The sequence below is a fragment of the Lipotes vexillifer genome, unplaced genomic scaffold (genome assembly GCF_000442215.2).
Source record: "Lipotes vexillifer unplaced genomic scaffold, Lipotes_vexillifer_v1.1 scaffold1602, whole genome shotgun sequence".
In the NCBI taxonomy this organism is placed as follows: domain Eukaryota; kingdom Metazoa; phylum Chordata; class Mammalia; order Artiodactyla; family Lipotidae; genus Lipotes; species Lipotes vexillifer.
The window spans coordinates 475972-494526 of NW_006796449.1; the positions used below are offsets into that span (position 1 = coordinate 475972).

General features: G+C 31.9%; 1 protein-coding gene across 2 annotated transcripts in view; it reads right to left on the reverse strand.

Moving 5' to 3' along the window:
• Window positions 1–18555, reverse strand: part of EPHA3 (EPH receptor A3) — a 372025-nt gene that overhangs the window by 34167 nt on the left and 319303 nt on the right. For both annotated transcript variants that reach the window (XM_007468624.1, XM_007468625.1), the window contains exons 11-13: window positions 17981–18166; window positions 10499–10560; window positions 8466–8675 (exon numbers count right to left, since the gene is read on the reverse strand). In XM_007468624.1, the coding sequence (XP_007468686.1) occupies window positions 8466–8675; window positions 10499–10560; window positions 17981–18166 (458 nt within the window). The remainder of the gene's footprint in view (window positions 1–8465; window positions 8676–10498; window positions 10561–17980; window positions 18167–18555) is intronic.

Genomic DNA, 18555 nt, shown 5'->3' on the forward strand with positions numbered 1-18555 from the left:
CCAGCAGATGTTGACTGCCACAAGAGATCAGAGACAGACGATCTCTCAGGTAGCAAAAGTCAATACTTTGAACTTTTGAAATTTTTCAACATTCCGTGAGACGCTTAAGAATTTCTTAAAAGTCTTCACCTTGTATTCTAAGTAACTCTATGGCTATCCAGGAAATAAAACACAAATAACTTTTCTGTTACTTTCCGAGTCAAATAATACAATATAAAATTAGGTCATATGATGTATAATGTATATCTTCAACAAAAGCAATGAAAAAATTTAGGGATAAGACTAAACATACAGCCTAATATGGGTACAGCTCTTTTCAAAGTTCAAAGAGGTTTTAAATGTTAAACCTTGTGTTTTAAATATACTGAATTCCTACTTTATTTTTTAAAGGTTACAGAAATTCATTTGTAAGTGAATTTTTAGCACTCTGAACACAAGTTTCCACAAAAGCCATATTGATAAGTAAATAAGTCAGAAAGACCTATCCAATATAGCAGGAATACTATATATTTACAATAAAAATAATGAAACAGAAGTATTAGATTCATTCTAGTAATTAAGCAAAAAAGTACATAACTTGGGTAGGCTTGGTTTTATTAATATTGATAACTGAAAAATTAGGAAAGATGACATGATACTTTGAGAATCTCATAAATATCTGCTGAGACAATTCTGACTAGACAACATGGCAATTGTTTCCTTGTATGTCTACGTTGGGTAAAAATTGCTTGAAATACGGGGGCAGTTCAAGAGCAATGGCTAGCAAATGAAAGGGGAAATATCATGGGAGTGGGCCTGAACCATGACATGTAAAACTATAGTTGAAAAAGGGTCATAGGACAGGAATGAATCAAATTATTAGCCATTCCAGGCATCAAGTAGTAAGACTGGTTTGGGAAATAATGACTGCTGTCTCTCCCAGTGCCGGAGCAGCTGGGGCTGGTCAGTGGCTTCAGGGTACATGGGAAAAGCTTCAGGCAATGTGTTATCACAAATTTGAAATGTGGGATGTTCACAAGTCAACTGGAAATAATTTTAGTAAGTGATTTTTACTAAGCTTCCAGGGCTCAACACTACAGACTGGACCAGTCATTATTTGCTTGTTTTTTAGTCTGAGTTATATCATTAATCTGACTACTTAACTTGTCTTCTTGCAAAGTGAGCCTGTTGGAATAAGAGAAATTATTAAAATTATTCCATTGAATTGAAAAATAGTTAAAGCAAATGAATCTGGCCTATTAACCTCAATATTTACATTATTTTCTCCTTCACTCTCACTAATTCGCTGTTCTAATGTCATTTTATCAGAGAAACTCTCTCTGATCGTCCTATCTACAGTAGCATCTCCCTCATACTGTCCACATTCCTCATCTTATTTCTCTGCCTTGCTATATCTTCACCTGTTTGTTTATTATGTGAAATACCACACTAGAATGTAAGCTCACGGAGTCAGGGCTTTGTTTTTACCTCTGGGTCCTCAGGTCTTAGAACAGTGCCTAGTATATTGTAGGCACTCAAATATTTGTTGAATGAATGAATGAATGAATGATGCACTGCAGAGAAAACTGTTCCTGCTAGAGACTGTGTGTAATATATTTACATAGAACCTCCTAACTCGTGTGTATCACTCCAAAATTATAGTTGTGATTTTTCTCCTCATAAATCTGGATGGATTATTTTCACATGTTGAAATGTTTGTGCTATCCATCTCTCTGAAATGGGTGGCTAGAAAGTATTTGATCCCTCATTAAACTTTGAGGGACCATTAACTGAGATTATAAAATCTTCTAGAGTTTTCTGATTTGGGGATATATAGCTTTACTTTGTGAAGCTACATAAGACAGAAGCTATGTACTGATCCTAAGAGACTAGAAAATGTTGACATTATTTATTTTGTGTCCAAGCTTAAAATACATTATGAAGGCCACTGATTAGATATTTACTTATTGCTTTTTTTCATTCATGTGTAAATTACATATGACATATACTACTTATCAAAATACTATTATTCTCTTTTTATATCACACAAGTTTTTGGTATGCATAGTTTTTAGTCCTTGAGAATTCTACAGAACTAAGGCTCATGTTTTCTAATATTTATATTCTTCAAGTGGAGTTATCCTGAACCAGAGTATTCAGCCACTTAGCTTTTAGTCACTTGCTTTAGCCCCTTTTTTTTTCTTGTCTTGCAAATGAAATTAGACAAGACAAAGCAGTAGTAGAATATTTCTGGCATCAACTTGGCAGACTCACAGAGAAAAAAAATAGAATAAGTTATTATGTAAAATAAGATTTCTTTTTCCTATTACTTAACACATAATGCTTGTAATAACTTTTCATTTGGTTTTATCTTCTAAAAATTAAATAGGTGTTAATTGGCCATAGGGCAATGTGACACAAGACAGAACTTTTTTCATTCAATATAAAAATCCACTTGGCAATTACTCAGTGTGCATCTCCATTACAGAAATAAAAAGAAAAATACTAATAATGAAGAATGTAACCAAGAACACATCATTTGGTTTTCTTAAATTTCCCAGATCAGTTTATGTGGTAATTATACCCCTAAAATGAATTTGGGGACTTGAGAACAGGATTGACTTTACATGGCACAGCATATAAATTAGGTAAAAGTCTATATTTTCTTTAACTTGATCCTGTTTAAAACAGCAAATTGACCACTATCATCTTGGAATTTTGGATTCCATCTATTTCAACATACAAACATAATATACGTATTCATACACACATAAAAATGCTAACTTATTAAAAGTGAAATTTTATAAGAAAAAGATTGAAAAATTATTCAGTAGAAAACAGTTCTCACCAATAATACTATGCTTCTGATAGTATAAAATAGAGCAAATCAGTAGTTCAGTCCAAAAAAATGGGAAACATGCCATAATTATACTCTGAAATTCACATGATGTATAACTAAAGAGAGGTCATCCATTTTTTTGTTTGTTTTTCTCAACAACAAAAATTCTCTGATGTTTTAAATTTGCAGAGCTAAATGCTCCAATCATATCCATCCCAAATAAAATCCAAGGCCTTTTATGATGGTTTGCAACCTTAGGCATTCAGCCGCAGGTATGCTTTCAAGACCTTTCTTCAAAACATGTTATATCACATAATACTACATGTTATATCACATAATAAGTCAGATTTTATATCATTTAATAACTACTCAAATATTTATTTAGTTTTTAAGGTGTTATTTTCCTCATAAAGTATCTATAACAGTGGTTCTCAAAGTGTTATCCAAGCATTTCTTGGTGTCCTCAAGAGCATTTCAGGGGGTCTGCAAGATTGAACTATTTTCATAGTAATACTAAAACTTTACACCTTTCTCATTCTCATCATGTCATGAATGTATAGTCGAATTTTCTAAAGGTTACAGAATGCATAATAATATTGTATAATAAAAAGTGTCAGTGTTTGGAATTTCCGTATAACTCAGTAGTGAGAAATCAAGAGAAATAACTAAAAGTGTGTATTGAAAAAAAATTCCAATTTCCTACCCAATATTCTTATGGAAAACACAAAAAAGTGTATATTATTATCTCAGCTGACTCTTTCCTTTCAGGCATACTATTGAGGATATAAGGAAGGAAAACTCAGAGTACACTTAAGACAGTATCAAAAGCAGCAGGAGAAAATGTCTGATACATTGTTTTAAGTTGTAAGGCTAAGGGTTTTCTCAACTCCTCAGATGTCCCCTCCAGTTTAAGAATCTTTAAATACAGAATTAGTGGATATAATTTCTATTTCACTCTTCTATCCTGCCTGTCAACCACAGAGGTGTTTTAAAAATGAGAACAGCAGACACCCTACATTCATTCAGTGGCATTGAATCAAATGCCTCTCATGATTTCTTAGTGCAATTACCCTCTGTCCAAACGCAATAACTTTCAGAGGAGCAATCGGAAAAGTATAATGCATTGAGGCACTGAATACTGATTTCTGAAATGTGTTAAGTGTGATTAAAGTAACATGACTGGTAAAGTAGATTAACAAGAATGTGTCTATCCAAAAAGAATGCCTTGGCACACTATTTTAAATGGTGAACTTGTTTTTCTGAAATAACCATAATCATAGCATGCTAATTTGAATAAATAAGGCAGATGTCTAAGCTGAATAATCCTGTTTTTGGTTAGAAAAAAACCCAGACTTTACAACAATGTACTACTTTCCTTATTTATTAACTATAAGCTTATTGAAACCACAGATTTTATCTTAGTCAAGTCTGCTTCCCAAAATACTATATGCCTAAACAATTTTGAGTGATAGTATCATTTACAATCTAGTTTTAAAGATAATTTCGAAAGAGGAATTCCCCAAACATTTTGGACAATAGCAGTGTTCCTGCAGTAAGTACACATTCCCAAAAAGACAGCTTAGTATGACAACACTCATTTCATTGTTTCAGTGTCTTTGTTTAAAAAACAAAATAGAAGTCCTATTACTGTATGACCATACCTCATATTTTAGGGTAAATTATAAAATTATTGTACCAAACAAGGCTTATTATGAGAAATTAAATCAAAGATGTCTAAATTATTCTAGAAATGCAGATGCAAATTACAGCTTCTCAGAGGGAAGTCAGGACTCCCACAGATATTTTGAGGAGTTACAAGAAAATACAAGGATGAACACTGAAGAACTCTTATCAGCTATTTATTGGTAGTGAATGAGCCCGTTTGGTTAGTGTGGCTTTTAAGAATCTTCTGGGAATGAAGCATAAATTCAAAGATCCTATTGCACTTTTATTTCACAAAGGCTAAAGAGGAATTTTGACACATCAACATCATTCTACTAAGGTTGAAATAATCTTGTGGACCCCTTGGTCCTGACAAAGTAACAATCAGTATAAATGAAGCTCCGAAAGTTAACCGTATACAGTTTCCAGAGAGCCGATGATGTAGATTCGAAAGAATCTTTCAAGTTTCTCCAAGATAAATTGTTTCTTGGAGTATCCTAGTGCAAGAGTTCAGAAGTAACCTCCCCAAAATGTGCCACTTTGGTATATGAATGTTTTTGAGCCAAAGGCAATCAAGACCCTGTTCCTTCAAGAGAAGCTTCTCTCCCTTAACTACCTAGAAGAATTTAAATTGGCGAGGGAGGGTCCTTTCCCAGAATGAGATTACCAGAGATAAATTTCATATGAGTGGCCCATCTGTATGGCAGGGCAAACATCTAATTACCCAACATCTACTCTTCTTATCAACTTGTGAATTACTTTCCTCCCTTTGAAGCCTCAGGCCCTCTTTCCCACTCCTTAGCTCAAAATGGCATACATACCTCATTTTACCTTTCTGTCTTTTACCCTCTCATATATGTGAGATTCCATGCATACGAAATTAAATTTGCTTTTCTCCTGTTAATGTCTCATGTTGATTTGATTATTAGACCAGCTAAAAGAAGCTTTGAAGGGTAGAGGAAAATTCTTTCTCCCCAACACTAGAAATTAAGACTAGTATTGAGAACAAGGATGTGCTCATTTAAAGAACAGAGAGATTAGAACCTGAATGAATTACTGAAAAATAGAATATCTCAAATAAAGGCCTTTTTCTCCAAATACTTTCTATTAGAACTGGAAATATTTCTTGAATAAGGCGATTTTTGTAACAGGGATAATGCTAGCAAGAATACTTTTCATGGAGTGTGTTAATAGCTCAAATAGTAGCAGAGGGTTATGAAGAATATCTTTAGAATGCAGAGTAGCAGTGAGTAGAATAAAAAACATTCTCTTCCAGACAACAAATATTATATATTATCATCTGCTGTGTATGTTGTCCCCTGGAGTAATAATTTAGTCATAAAAATGCTTTGCTGCAGAATGGTGGCTGACTAATTTTTCTGGTGATCAGAGGAGCACAAAAAGCACTATCAAGATACCCATGTTTTGTAATTTTATCAAGTTTTCAGAGCTGTGTAGGAATAGTCACTGGTCTAAACTTAATTCAACTAGCTGCAAGGTATACAATTTTCTTAAATTTCTCTTGCTTTTAATCTAATGAACTGTGTTCTTAAGAACAGCAACATTTTTTGCTGTGTTTTTGTTTTTTGGGGTTTTTTTGCGGTACGCGGGCCTCTCACTGTTGTGGCCTCTCCAGTTGCGGAGCAACACCGGACCGGGGCACGAACCCATGTCCCCTGCATCGGCAGGCAGACTCTCAACCACTGCGCCACCAGGGAAGACCAGAACAGCAACAATTTTATGCAGAACACAGTTTCGAAAAATACTTAGATTCATGAACAAAGGTAATCTGCTAGAGAGTATACCTGAAAGCGGGAAATGCAAACAAGGGTAAAAGCCATTACGAGAGTTCCAACTTCTAAATCAACACGGCTAGGGATATATCTGAGACACAGAGCTTCTTTCTGTGTTTCTATCACTGTGGCTTTACTTGTAGATGAAACTCAGTCTTGCATATTGAGCTCTTTCTCAGAGTGGGATATAGTTGCCATGTGACAACCTTAGTGGCTGTTAATAGAGTTACTGAGGTTGATGACTTCTGAAAAGAATGAGAATTTTTGTTTGCTTCTTTGTTTGTTTGTTTAATCAGGAATAAACTCTTAGAATTAAACAAGAAAGCAGCAGAAGCTGACTGTCTTTTTTAAAAACTGCTCATTCTCTTGGCTAGTGAGAGTATAATGAAATGGCCTCATTTATATATTGCCACTAAAAATGAAAAGTGATAACAAACTACATGTAAAACAATTAAGCAATTCATGTACCAAAATCTTCACATATTTGTCCATATTTTGACTCGCCAATTTTCTAGAAATTTATCCTGAAGAGGTAATGATAGAAAGGCATGAATTATATATCAAGATGTACATCAAAGTATTGCTAATAATAGCAAAACATTAGAATTCTGCCCAATTAATAGTACATTGGCTAAATAATGTACATGAATAAAATGGAGTACTATACATTATTTAATAATACTGTAAAAAAATATTTCATCATCCAGAAAATTCTATATTTTTTATTTCATGTTAAAGAGGGCAGATTACAAAATGACACTGAATTTATATATAAAGAAAATACTGGATTTATTAAGTGGAAATCATTTTTTATATCAGTATACATATTATGATTTTTTGTCACTATATGCAGAACTGAAAATATTTGTTATATGAAAATGCATAGAAAAATATTATGAAAAGATAAAATTAAATGTTAAAAAATGTTAAAATGTTAAAAGATAAAATTAAAATGTTAAAAAATGTTAAAAATGTTAAAAGATAAAATTAAATTTAAAATTAAATTAAAGATTTAAAAAAAATAAAGATAAAATTAAATTAAAAATTAAAAATTAAAATTAAAATTAAAATGTTAAAAATGTTATTTTTGAGTAGTGTCATTAGCCATGATTATCATATTTTTATTTTTAAAAATTTCTTCCATAAAAAAATTTCTCTAAAATAATAATATGTCAAAGAAATTTGCCAAAAACATAAGAAGAAATAATCAAATGCATTTTGAATCAAAGGAATGCAAATTAACAGATAAAATTCCGCACAGTAAGTAAATATTAAAAATAATGATAATATCTAATTTTATTAGGAGTGTATTGAAATGTGCTTTTAACGTAGGCACAGACTCTTTAACACAGAAAATCTACTTTTAGGAATATATTATAGGGAAATCATCAGATTCAAACAACTATGAATGCAGATGTATCATATACACATTTGTAAAATATCTTGAAAAAATAGATATAATAATAATTTGCCCACTAATTAGGATTCGGTTTTAAAAATGATACAACTAGAAAATAGAATATATTAAACAGCTAAAAGTAAAAACAAATATTATTTATTGACAGTGAAATATATTCAAGAGGTATATTGCTAAGAAGAGAAATGAAGTATACAATTTGCATTAAGGATAACCTAATTTTAATCATTTATTCATGCATATGTCTGTATATAGAGGTATGCAGAAAAAAATCTGGAAGAACTGACTCACAAAGTTACAAATGTTCTGTGGGTGGCATAATTACGGATGACTTTTCTCCTTTTTATTGCTTTGTTTTAAAATTTTTATAATGTAAACGTGTTACTCATGTAAGCATTAATTTTAAAATGGTTTAAGATTATACCTAGTTGGATGGGGGTACTAAGAATTTATCCAATCTTTTCTTAACAGTGGTTCAACCATGACAAAAAGATAGGTCAATAAGACTTTAGACATGTTAGAACCTTGCTGCCTTTTTTAGGAGAATCATTGAACCAACATATGGAATTTCAGAATTAATATCATTACTCACCTTATGGACAGTGACCATCTATTTTTCCAGAATAAGTAACAATATTTTACTTTTAAAGGATAAGTTTCATACCGGGGAAGATATAATTGACAAAGCATTTTGGGATGTGATTTCTATTCATTTGTCAGTCAACATAATACAAGTTGCTAAACAAAGATAAAAGAAAAAAAAATGAGTTACTCACTCTTGTTGTGTAAGCAGCTTCTGGGTCATCTTCTAGAACACGTGAAAGTCCAAAATCAGAAACCTTACACACCAAATTACTGTTGATCAAGATGTTCCGAGCAGCAAGGTCTCGGTGAACATAGCCCATGTCTGAGAGATACTTCATGCCAGATGCTATCCCTCGAAGCATCCCTACCATCTGGATAACCGTAAACTGGGCATCGTGTTTCTGAGAAGTATTTCAAATGTACAGTTAAGGTGTGTTTCTATTTCCTAAGATATATCTTGATTAAAATTTCACATACTGAATTGTAGATTATATACATTCTAGTTTTAAGTACACCAACCAGGACTAAATAGATGCAAGAGTAAAACAAAATAGTATAGTAGCTACATTACTTTGTAGCAAGAAGTAGCCTAATATTCTTTTTTTGTGTGTGTGGTACGTGGGCCCCTCACTGCTGTGGCCTCTCCCGTCGCGGAGCACAGGCTCCGTACTCGCAGGGTCAGCGGCCGTGTGGGGCACGAACATCAGCAGGCGGACTCCCAACCACTGCGCCCCCAGGGAAGCCGGCCTAATATTCTTTAACTTCAGGTTCAAAACTAGAACTTTGCTGGTCGTTTGATGAGACAAACTCCTTCTCAGAAACTTTAAGGTCATAAACAAAAAAATAAAATGGATCCTGTGGCTATTTTAGGTTTGTATTTATTGGTTTGATTTGAATGCTTATTCTTTCTTCTTGTTTTCCTATATTTTATTAATTGCTTCAAATATGGTAGATTTTAAATCTTTAATTATCATAATAGATAATTAGTTCAAAATTAGTCAAAAATATTTACTGAATACTTGTTGTTCTACCCAACCCTGAGTTATAGGTCATAAAACTGAAAATAATAGGAGATAAATTCAAATAGTCCTGGATTTAGAAAAGTTTCCAATCTACTCAGATTAAAATAGAAATATACAGTTTATATGATAGATAGATAGATGATAGATGCATGCATACATACATAGATATATGCATACATACATAGATATATAAAAAAATAAAATTTAATGTCTAGCAATATCTAAACAATAATTTTAGAGGAAAATTTATTATAATTTTAAAAGAATATTTATTATAATATTTTGAACTACCTGACTTGCAAAATGTTTATTTTTGAAATATGTTTGTGAAAATAATTGTTAATGAAACCTTTATTCAGCTCATGAATATTAAAATAAAGAATATAATTTCTTATTCATAGAAAAATTAGTATTTTCCTCCATGATTATACTATATATCTTATCTATCTATCTATCTATACCTATCTATATAATGCTGAAAGCACCTTGAGGATAGGGTCTGTGTTTGTTTGTTTTATCCCTTGTTTGTAGTGACTGGTGATTGACAGTGTCTTTTTTTTTTGACAGTGTCTTGTACTCTGTAAATCTACTGAGCTTCTTTGAATGTAACATTTGTTGATATTAGTAAAACATAAATTTTCTAAACGTAAACAACTGAAATTTATATGTAAATATATGTTATATATGTATATATGTATGTATATATTATGATATATAAGTAATGATATCTCTGGATTGAGAATACTTAGGCATTATAGCACATGCTTAGTTTGTGAGTGGACAGTACTATGTGAGAGAAGGTCTTCTATCTTACAGTAGATGGAGGTTGCTTTAAATAAAGAAATGAATATTTCTGTCTTATATCAGTGTTATTTATGTCTTACTTTAGAATCTTTAAATTTTTGTTTTAACCAATGTGAATCTTGTCTGAATAAAAAGACTGAAGAAAATTGCACAAATTTGTTTTAAAAATATAAACCATTGACATTTGGATGTTACAAGATAAAAATGTAATTTTACAGTCTTCCTTTTGCTATTTAGTCCCCAAAAATTCAGTTTTCTTAAAACTTTATCTAAATGTTTAGCATAATATTAGAGGTTGTCTCTATCATTTTCAGCAATTTATTCCACATTTATGTATGCGTGCAGATAGATAAAGATAAGGTGGAGATATGCGAATGTGTATAAAATCTTCTACTTACACGTAAGAAACTGTCCAAGGAACCATTCTCCATGTATTCTGTGACAATCATAACTGGTTTACCTAGGTATAGGTAAATAATAAATGTATAATCATCAGTAGAGTTCAACAAATCTCATGCAATGAACATATATGATACATTTTGATACACTTAATGCATTAAAAAATATGAATTTTTCTCTGTCCTCCAAATTTTGCCAAATTACTATTAAAAAGAAAATTAGCTTTCAATAGAAAATAAAACTCAAAAAAAAAAAATCGAGAAAGATTGGTTTTCAGAAAAGGGCCTATAACTTATATGATATCTAAACTGGCATTTTGATATGGTTTTCCTTAAACACAAAATATGCCCTTTTCTTCACTCTAATTGCATTTTAGCCGAACTACAAAATCAGATATTTCTTTCTTCAAGCCCAAGATAGAGTCATGAATTCCACAATCATTTACACTCTTTACAGATATATGCAGAGCTATACGCTAGGTGTTTTCTCTTGTGCTGGTTAGTCAGAAGCAAGTAAATCAAAGTCCCTACCTTCATGGATCCTATATGTGAATTGGACAAAACAATTAAGACTAATAATTATAATCTGTATTCAATTAACACATTAAAAATTATAAAATCCATGCTATGCTTAAAAGAAAAATAAAATTAAAATTGCTCTTGGTAGTAACTTGTAATAACCATTTTGGAAATATGGGCCTTAAACATCATTAAACATTTTAACAAGCATTTAAATGTATTTGTACAGTACTTCGTGTGTGCAAGGTGCTGGTTTAATTATTTTACATAAATTAGCATTAATTATCATCATTTCCACTTTTTACATGAAAAAAACTGAAATATATAGAGGGTAATTAACATCACACAGCTAATAAGTATAAAGCCAGAAGTTTCAACCTGAATATATTATGCTGTTACTTTTGGAAATGTACACTGAGGGAAACATTTAAAATAGGAAAAAGCATAAGACACAAAGACACAAAGGTGCTAAGTATACTGATACATAGATCTACAAATAGAATAAATCTTCAACTATAGGTAATAACTGAGGCAATTGTTGGGTGTCAATTCTACACATCATTCCAAATTGAAAGAATGACTCTGAAGACTGTAGCACTTTCAGAAATTATTACAGTAAAATGTAACTCCAATTTCAAAGCTTACACATATTACCACAGCATAATTCACTTCCCTTATTGTTGCTATGATATTGTTTTAACTATAAATCTGTCATTTTACAAAAAGAAAAAAAAAAAAACTCCCTTCTCTCCCAAGTCTAGAAGACCTGCATTAAATCTTGACTAAGCATGAAAAACCTTGAGCACATAATAGATTTTAAACAAACATCCATGTACATCTATCTAACTGTAGAGCAAGCATGATTTTTTTCATGTGTTCCTTCTACATCATGGTTTGTGTGCCATTCTGATGCCAGAAAATAGCTTTCTTTCCTTGTTTTTCCTTTCATTCTTGTTTTTCCTTTCCTTTCCTTAATTCATACTGGTTGTGAATTATGGCTTAGTACCATGAAGATTATATTGATGTTTACTACGCTTAGTACATGAATATATACTAAGCTGTATGTCTTATTTATTTAGAGGTGAGGAAATTATTTAAATTCTGTAAAATTTCTTAGATTTTCATATATGTAAAAATAAATTGACAGCAATTTATTGTCAACTGAGACACTGATTTAGTTATATATTTTGGGTAATATATCAAACATTATACATGCCTTGGTGTAACACTGGTGTAAAGCTTTTTAAACTTAATGTTAATAAAATTTGCCACACGTTCAAAAAATAATCTGATAATGTCTGAAAAGTCATTTTAGTCAAAACCTTGAGCCTCCAGACTTGCTTTTTCAAAATTTTAATTAAGCTCTTTGATTTAACAATATTCAAGATAAAAGAGAAAATTCAACATTTCCTTGGAAACTTCTATTTCTCCTGAACTGGTAAATCAAATACCTAAGAACTGATCCCAGAGAACTAATCTGAAATGAAATGAATGAATAATGAAATGAATGAAATCCTGCACATGGATGTTTTCCATACATCACTATAAGTGTCTATATTTCTTCCTTAATATAATTCTTAGAAGAATAACATGCTCACCAAACTCAATGCAGCCCTTGAATGTAGTTACAGATATATTGCTTCCCACAGTGAACTCTCAATTACAGTGGCCAGTTACCGTGTTTGTATACTACCCAGACCTTTGTTTACCACTCTTTTCCTTCTGGCTCTCAGCCTTATGACCATTTCATTTCTTGTTAGCATGTCTGGTAAAATGTTTGGCAAGGGAAATAAAAGTAGCTGAAAAATCAAACCAGTCAATTAAGCCAAAGCCCCACGACCATTCATAAATCAGACCAGGCTGCATTTAGCTCTATAATTTAGGTATTTGTAAACACATCAGTTAAGATGGGCAAGTCTGAAAATGTGCTTTGCATTAAGTTCAAAGATTCAGCAAACCCAAATGTACAGACAAAAAGTAAACAGAATCAAATATTCTACCTTGGAAAGCAGGATCTTCACTTACTTTTCCTTGTGATTTTGATTATGATAAACAGAGTTAAAGGAAAAGTGCAATAGTGGTTAGAACTAGTTCTAATATGTATTAAATGTAATTGGAAATTATTTATAAAATGCCAGCTCATCTGCACATGATGCAATGTATTTCTATCAAAGTTTGCACATTCTTTCATGTGTATTTTGATTTAGAAATGACATTATCAGCTTCTTCAAGAACCTATATCATTCACTGCCCTCAGAGATCCTTAAATACATCTGAGTATATATATTAAAATCAATGAAATTATTGTTGTTTGGCTGAAATGAAACTCCACCAAAAATCAGCATAACAAAATGTGCAGTGGAATTTTGCTTTTGTTCGTAAATTGATTTATGAGTATAGATAAAATTATGATCTTTCATAATTAAAGGGTTAAAAGAAGCACATCAGTCTCTTACAATCGGTTCATTTCCCCAATGGCTCAGAGATATTTACTAATCATTTTGTTTGCTGACAGAACAAATGTGATTCAAAATGTTTAAGAATTCCAAGTTCAGCACTATCTATTTCACCGCCTTCTTAATCACATATTCTATTAAAAAAAACCCAGCAGGATAATGTGATAAATATATAGCTATATATAGAAATTTTATTGCAATTACCAAATAAATGTTGGTCTTAGATTAAAATAGTTTCATTCAAACATAAAATGTATGTATCAATGATTTAAATGTTATAAACTATTGAAATGTAATTCATTTCCAAAGGACAATTAATTCCTACTAACAGTAATTGTGTCTTACATAGTAAGTCTGTCTGTTTTTAAGACTTATACACACTCCAACATGAGTGGGATTTATAAAATCAAAATCTTTGACCTTAGCAGCCAGTACTCATCATTAGTATCATGTAATCAAATCAGGGTAGAAGCAAAAATGTATAAACAGGAGAAGGAAAATTGAAGACAATAGACAAAATATGCCTTACTATTCTCAGGAAAGAAGATTTGAATCACTTTTGATTAGAAACTAGAAAATGTTTTGGTTATAGATTTCCATGTACTGTAACTAACTGACTGAGAGAAATATTGTAATGAACTGAATTAGAGTATTTTTCTGCAGGTTTCACATTAAATCATATAAACATACAGGACAATCTTTTCCAAATTCCATTTTAATCAGGACACAATTCATGTTAATAATGATCCCTATTACATCCACTGGTCTATGAGTTAACCAGGGCAGGGACCAACTCTAGTTTGTCTGTAGTTCTAAATCCAACTCCTAACAGACTGCCAGTTAGAATAGATCATACCATGTCTATTATTTCAGGCTAGCTAAGGATAGTCTCTCTTTTCAAAATCAGGCTAAGAAGTACTTTCTCCAACTCTTCCTTAACCAGCCATACTCTATTAATCTTAACACATTGAAAATTTTACATTAAGCTGACTTTAAAATTTTAAAATGTATTTATGCTTAATTTGAATTGAAATTAATACTTTAAGGAAAGGACAGGAACAATATTTCTACTCTCCCTTGTATTGTCTATTAAAAAATATGACATGGACTTGAGACAAGCGTCAAAGAAAAGCTTTAGAGAGAGGCAAACAAGAAATAGAAATAATTTGGCATTGTCACTAAAGAATGGCAACTTATTCCAGTAATATTTCCTTATCATATGTGCTGACAATGCAAACAAATGATTAAGTTTTTGGTGTGCAGTGGACACTCACACCAATACAGAAGTGTTTTTAGTGTTAGAAATCCTCTTAATGGTCTGCCCATGCTTTCCTCAACAGTACAAGGCTACAGTTAAGTTGCATTATTATTATTTTTTAATTTGTAGAAAATAATCCATCCCTAAATAACAACAAAAAGCACATCAGTCTCATCCTATATAATTCCTTCTATTACACTAGGTGAAAAGTGACCAATGGAAAGTCTTCTTGGATGGAGTCTGAACATCTTTTGACTAATGGTGTGATGGCAGAAATATCAAACATTTGCTAAAAACAAGTTCCATCTTTTTGAACTTCAACTAAAATTGTTAACATATGTTAGTACCAAGTTCTGAGCAGGACTGTGCCCCCAGCTTTCTGCTACTTTGAAGATCAGAGACTCTCTCACCTTCTCTTGTTTAAGACCATCAAGCTCAAAACCACACCATTAAAATTGTTTATGGCTTAATTCAAATAAATGAAAATATAATTATTGAATAAAGGGCTTTCTCTAACTTGAAAATGATACATTATAATAGACTTAGTGTTTCAAAGCACATAATTAATAGCAATAATAAAAAATTATCTTTGAGCCCAAAAGGAATTGTTTTCAAGAATTTTCTTCTACACTCCCAGATTAACTGGTAAAATCTTCTCAAACTCAACCAGAAGTGGTAATTTAGATTGCATAGTTCTAGTCCACCTAAGAACATATTCTTATGGAATCTTATTTGATCTTACAAGGACCTGGAAGTAATAAAGTAGAACTGCTAATTCCATGTTACAAGTTACAAGTCTCTGGGAGTGGTTTGATTTGTCAGATGTCTCACAAACCAGTAGAGCTGAATCAGAATTTGAACTCTGACCCTCTGATTCTTAATCCAGATACCATTATGCTTTCTTTTCTTCTTTAAATACAATTTGTTCATTAAATTATAAGCTCTGTATCTCTAGGTGTGTGTGTGTGTGTTTCTGAACTTTGCAGGTAGATTGTTCTAGCAGTCATATACTCTCAGGAAACAAATAAAATGATAGGAGTAGATTAAATAATTTATTTGGTTACAAAATTGCCTTGTTTATATATTAAAGACAACTTATTAACTTTATTCTAAGGCATTTCTATTTCCTCTAGCTGTAACAGGGTGCCAGACTTAGAGCTTTTAAATATGCCACTAAAAGAGTTCAAAATCTAATTCTAGGTCTGCTACTCTATTATGCTTGCACTATATGAGATGACTGGGATCTATATAGTCAGATTTGGCAGTCTCTTGCATGCTTATTTGACCAAGGAGATATATGAAATTTAGAACTTTCACTCTAAGAATAAGGCAGCTGTAATTCATATTAGAATGTTACAGACTCCTACTTGAATAAGACATTTAATGTATAATACCTGTGATTTTTAAAGGTCCTTTTTGTTCTTAATGCATTTTTTTCCTGCATTTTGGTCTCAGGGGTTGTTTTATGGATTTCTTTGCCAGGTGACCATAATTCATATTTGATTATTCCATTTATATCTAAAGAAGATCTTCTTTATATATATATATATCTTTATATCTAAAGAAGGTCTTCCACAATAATTATGGTTTAATTTTGCTTATCATTCAGTAAATGAACTTATAGGAAACAGCTATCAAAACCAAACAGTATAATAATAACTCATAACACTGGGAACAAAAAAAATTGAGAATTTTGAAAATTGACAGTTAAGAGAAGAATGGATACATAAGTACAAGTGAGTTTCCTCTCCCAATGGGCTCAAGATCTGAAGGACAACCACTTGGTGAGAATGATATGGAGGAAAATAAAAGGTTAAATGACTACTAAAAACCCAGTGAGACATGATTCTATAATTCTAAGGATATTAAGTAGGATACTCTATAGCTATGGTCTTACCCTGAAGGAACAAATATTTCATACTTTTTCCCAATCCTTAGTATTTTTATTATTAAAAATTTTATTATTAAATATTAATAGTATTTTTATTATTCATTTTTTAAAATTAAAAAGACATTTTTCATCAGAAATTATTTTAGTGTTACAACAAATGTAGTCTCATTTTTAGGAGTACAGAGGGAAAAATATGCTTCTAACAAGACTTAATATGGGCTTATAGTTTATGGTTAAGTTCTCCTACATTGTTAAATTCTTAACCACACTTATTATATTAAAAAACTCTAAAGGAAATCAAAGTATATTTCAATTATACCATGCTCTTGTGAGTAAGGAATTGCCTTTTTACTCATACAAAAATGATAATAGGTATTAGTGCCATTTGGAAAGTGCTCCACGTAATGTTAAAGAAAAATATCATTGTGAAAAATATAATGTGCAATGTCTGTAGGTAACCACAGAATATGCAAATATGGTGCCAATGAATTATCCCCTAAAGGATGCCAAATTCCCTGCCATATGCTGTCTTTCACTCTAAGAAGTCTGCTACTGCCAATTTAGCTTATTCTTCATCTTGTGCCCCCAAATCTTGAGAAAAACAACATCCCAGAGCATTCTCAAGAGGTTTTCATTGGGACTGGAGCCAAAAATCACATATCTGTCTCATGGGATCACTTTTGAGCCTGGATGGAGAAATCATCATGGAAATAAGTTCAGATCTCTGTCGCAGGCTGTAAGCCAGAGCTTCCCCAGAGTAGTCAAGAATCCATCTGGGACTCTAGATGAGAATTATTTGAAATCCACAGAGAATGGAGAAAAGGGTTTGGGTCTAATGTGATTCCAATCTTTACAGCTCAGAAGCACTCCCAAAACTCTCATAATTTCCCTAAAGCCAGGGGGGTAAATATTTGGAAGCTTAAATGAAACTAGTGAACAATAAAAGAAAAGGCAGCTAGCCAGGAGTTCCCAGTAATTTCTGTCAAAATTGAGTCATTGTTTTATTGTTGCTACTCTACATAACAGAAAGTTTTACACAATTCACTTAACTGTAGTTTAATCAGCATGTATTACTATAGTCCAATATTTAGATCCTAAATTTTTAAAGCTTTTTAAGGTCTAGAATAGCACTGTCAAAATAAAGCTAGTTAAATGTCTTTGGTCTCTTGTCAAAGAAATACATGTTAACCCTAAAACACTGAGGTTTTGTTTTTGTTTTTTGATTTTTTTTTTTTTTCATTTTGTTTTGCTTTGTTTTTGGTTAGGACTAACAGGTACTCATGAAAAAAAGACCAAAATTCTTAAGTGATTGACTTTGGGTTTAAACAACCTCTGCTCAACATACACACTTCACTTACTTTTAGTAACAACTCCCTCCAATCGAATGATATTGGGATGGTCAAACTGTCCCATAATGCTTGCTTCTCCTAAGAAGTCTCTCCTCTGCTTTTCTGTGTAGCCCACTTTCAGGGTCTTGATGGCCACTGAAATCTCTTTTTTTGAAGGAAGTTTTAAGCGACCACTGCACACCTCTCCAAATTCACCTGTTAGAATGCAGAAGAACAAAACAAGGAAAGGTAAGAAGTTACATTATAAAAAATCATCAGTAGGGAGCAACTGTTTTTTCTCAATAATTCCAATTCAATAATTGACCTGCAAGATGTAGACATACACTTGTAGGCCTCCAAATTATTTTGGAAGATGGTAATAAGAAATCCCAGGACATCCACACCCTGGTGGAAAATGGACCTTGTGATAAGCCTCATGTATTTTGAAGTACTACACTATGAATAATGATATATGAAAGAATAAGAGGGAAGTCAAAAGTTATATCTATTAGATTTTTTCATTCCTTGTTCTCATTGCTACCATTTCCTCAGGATAATCAACCAGCACCAGTGCCAATATAATGGGTTAAACACTGGATTAAATT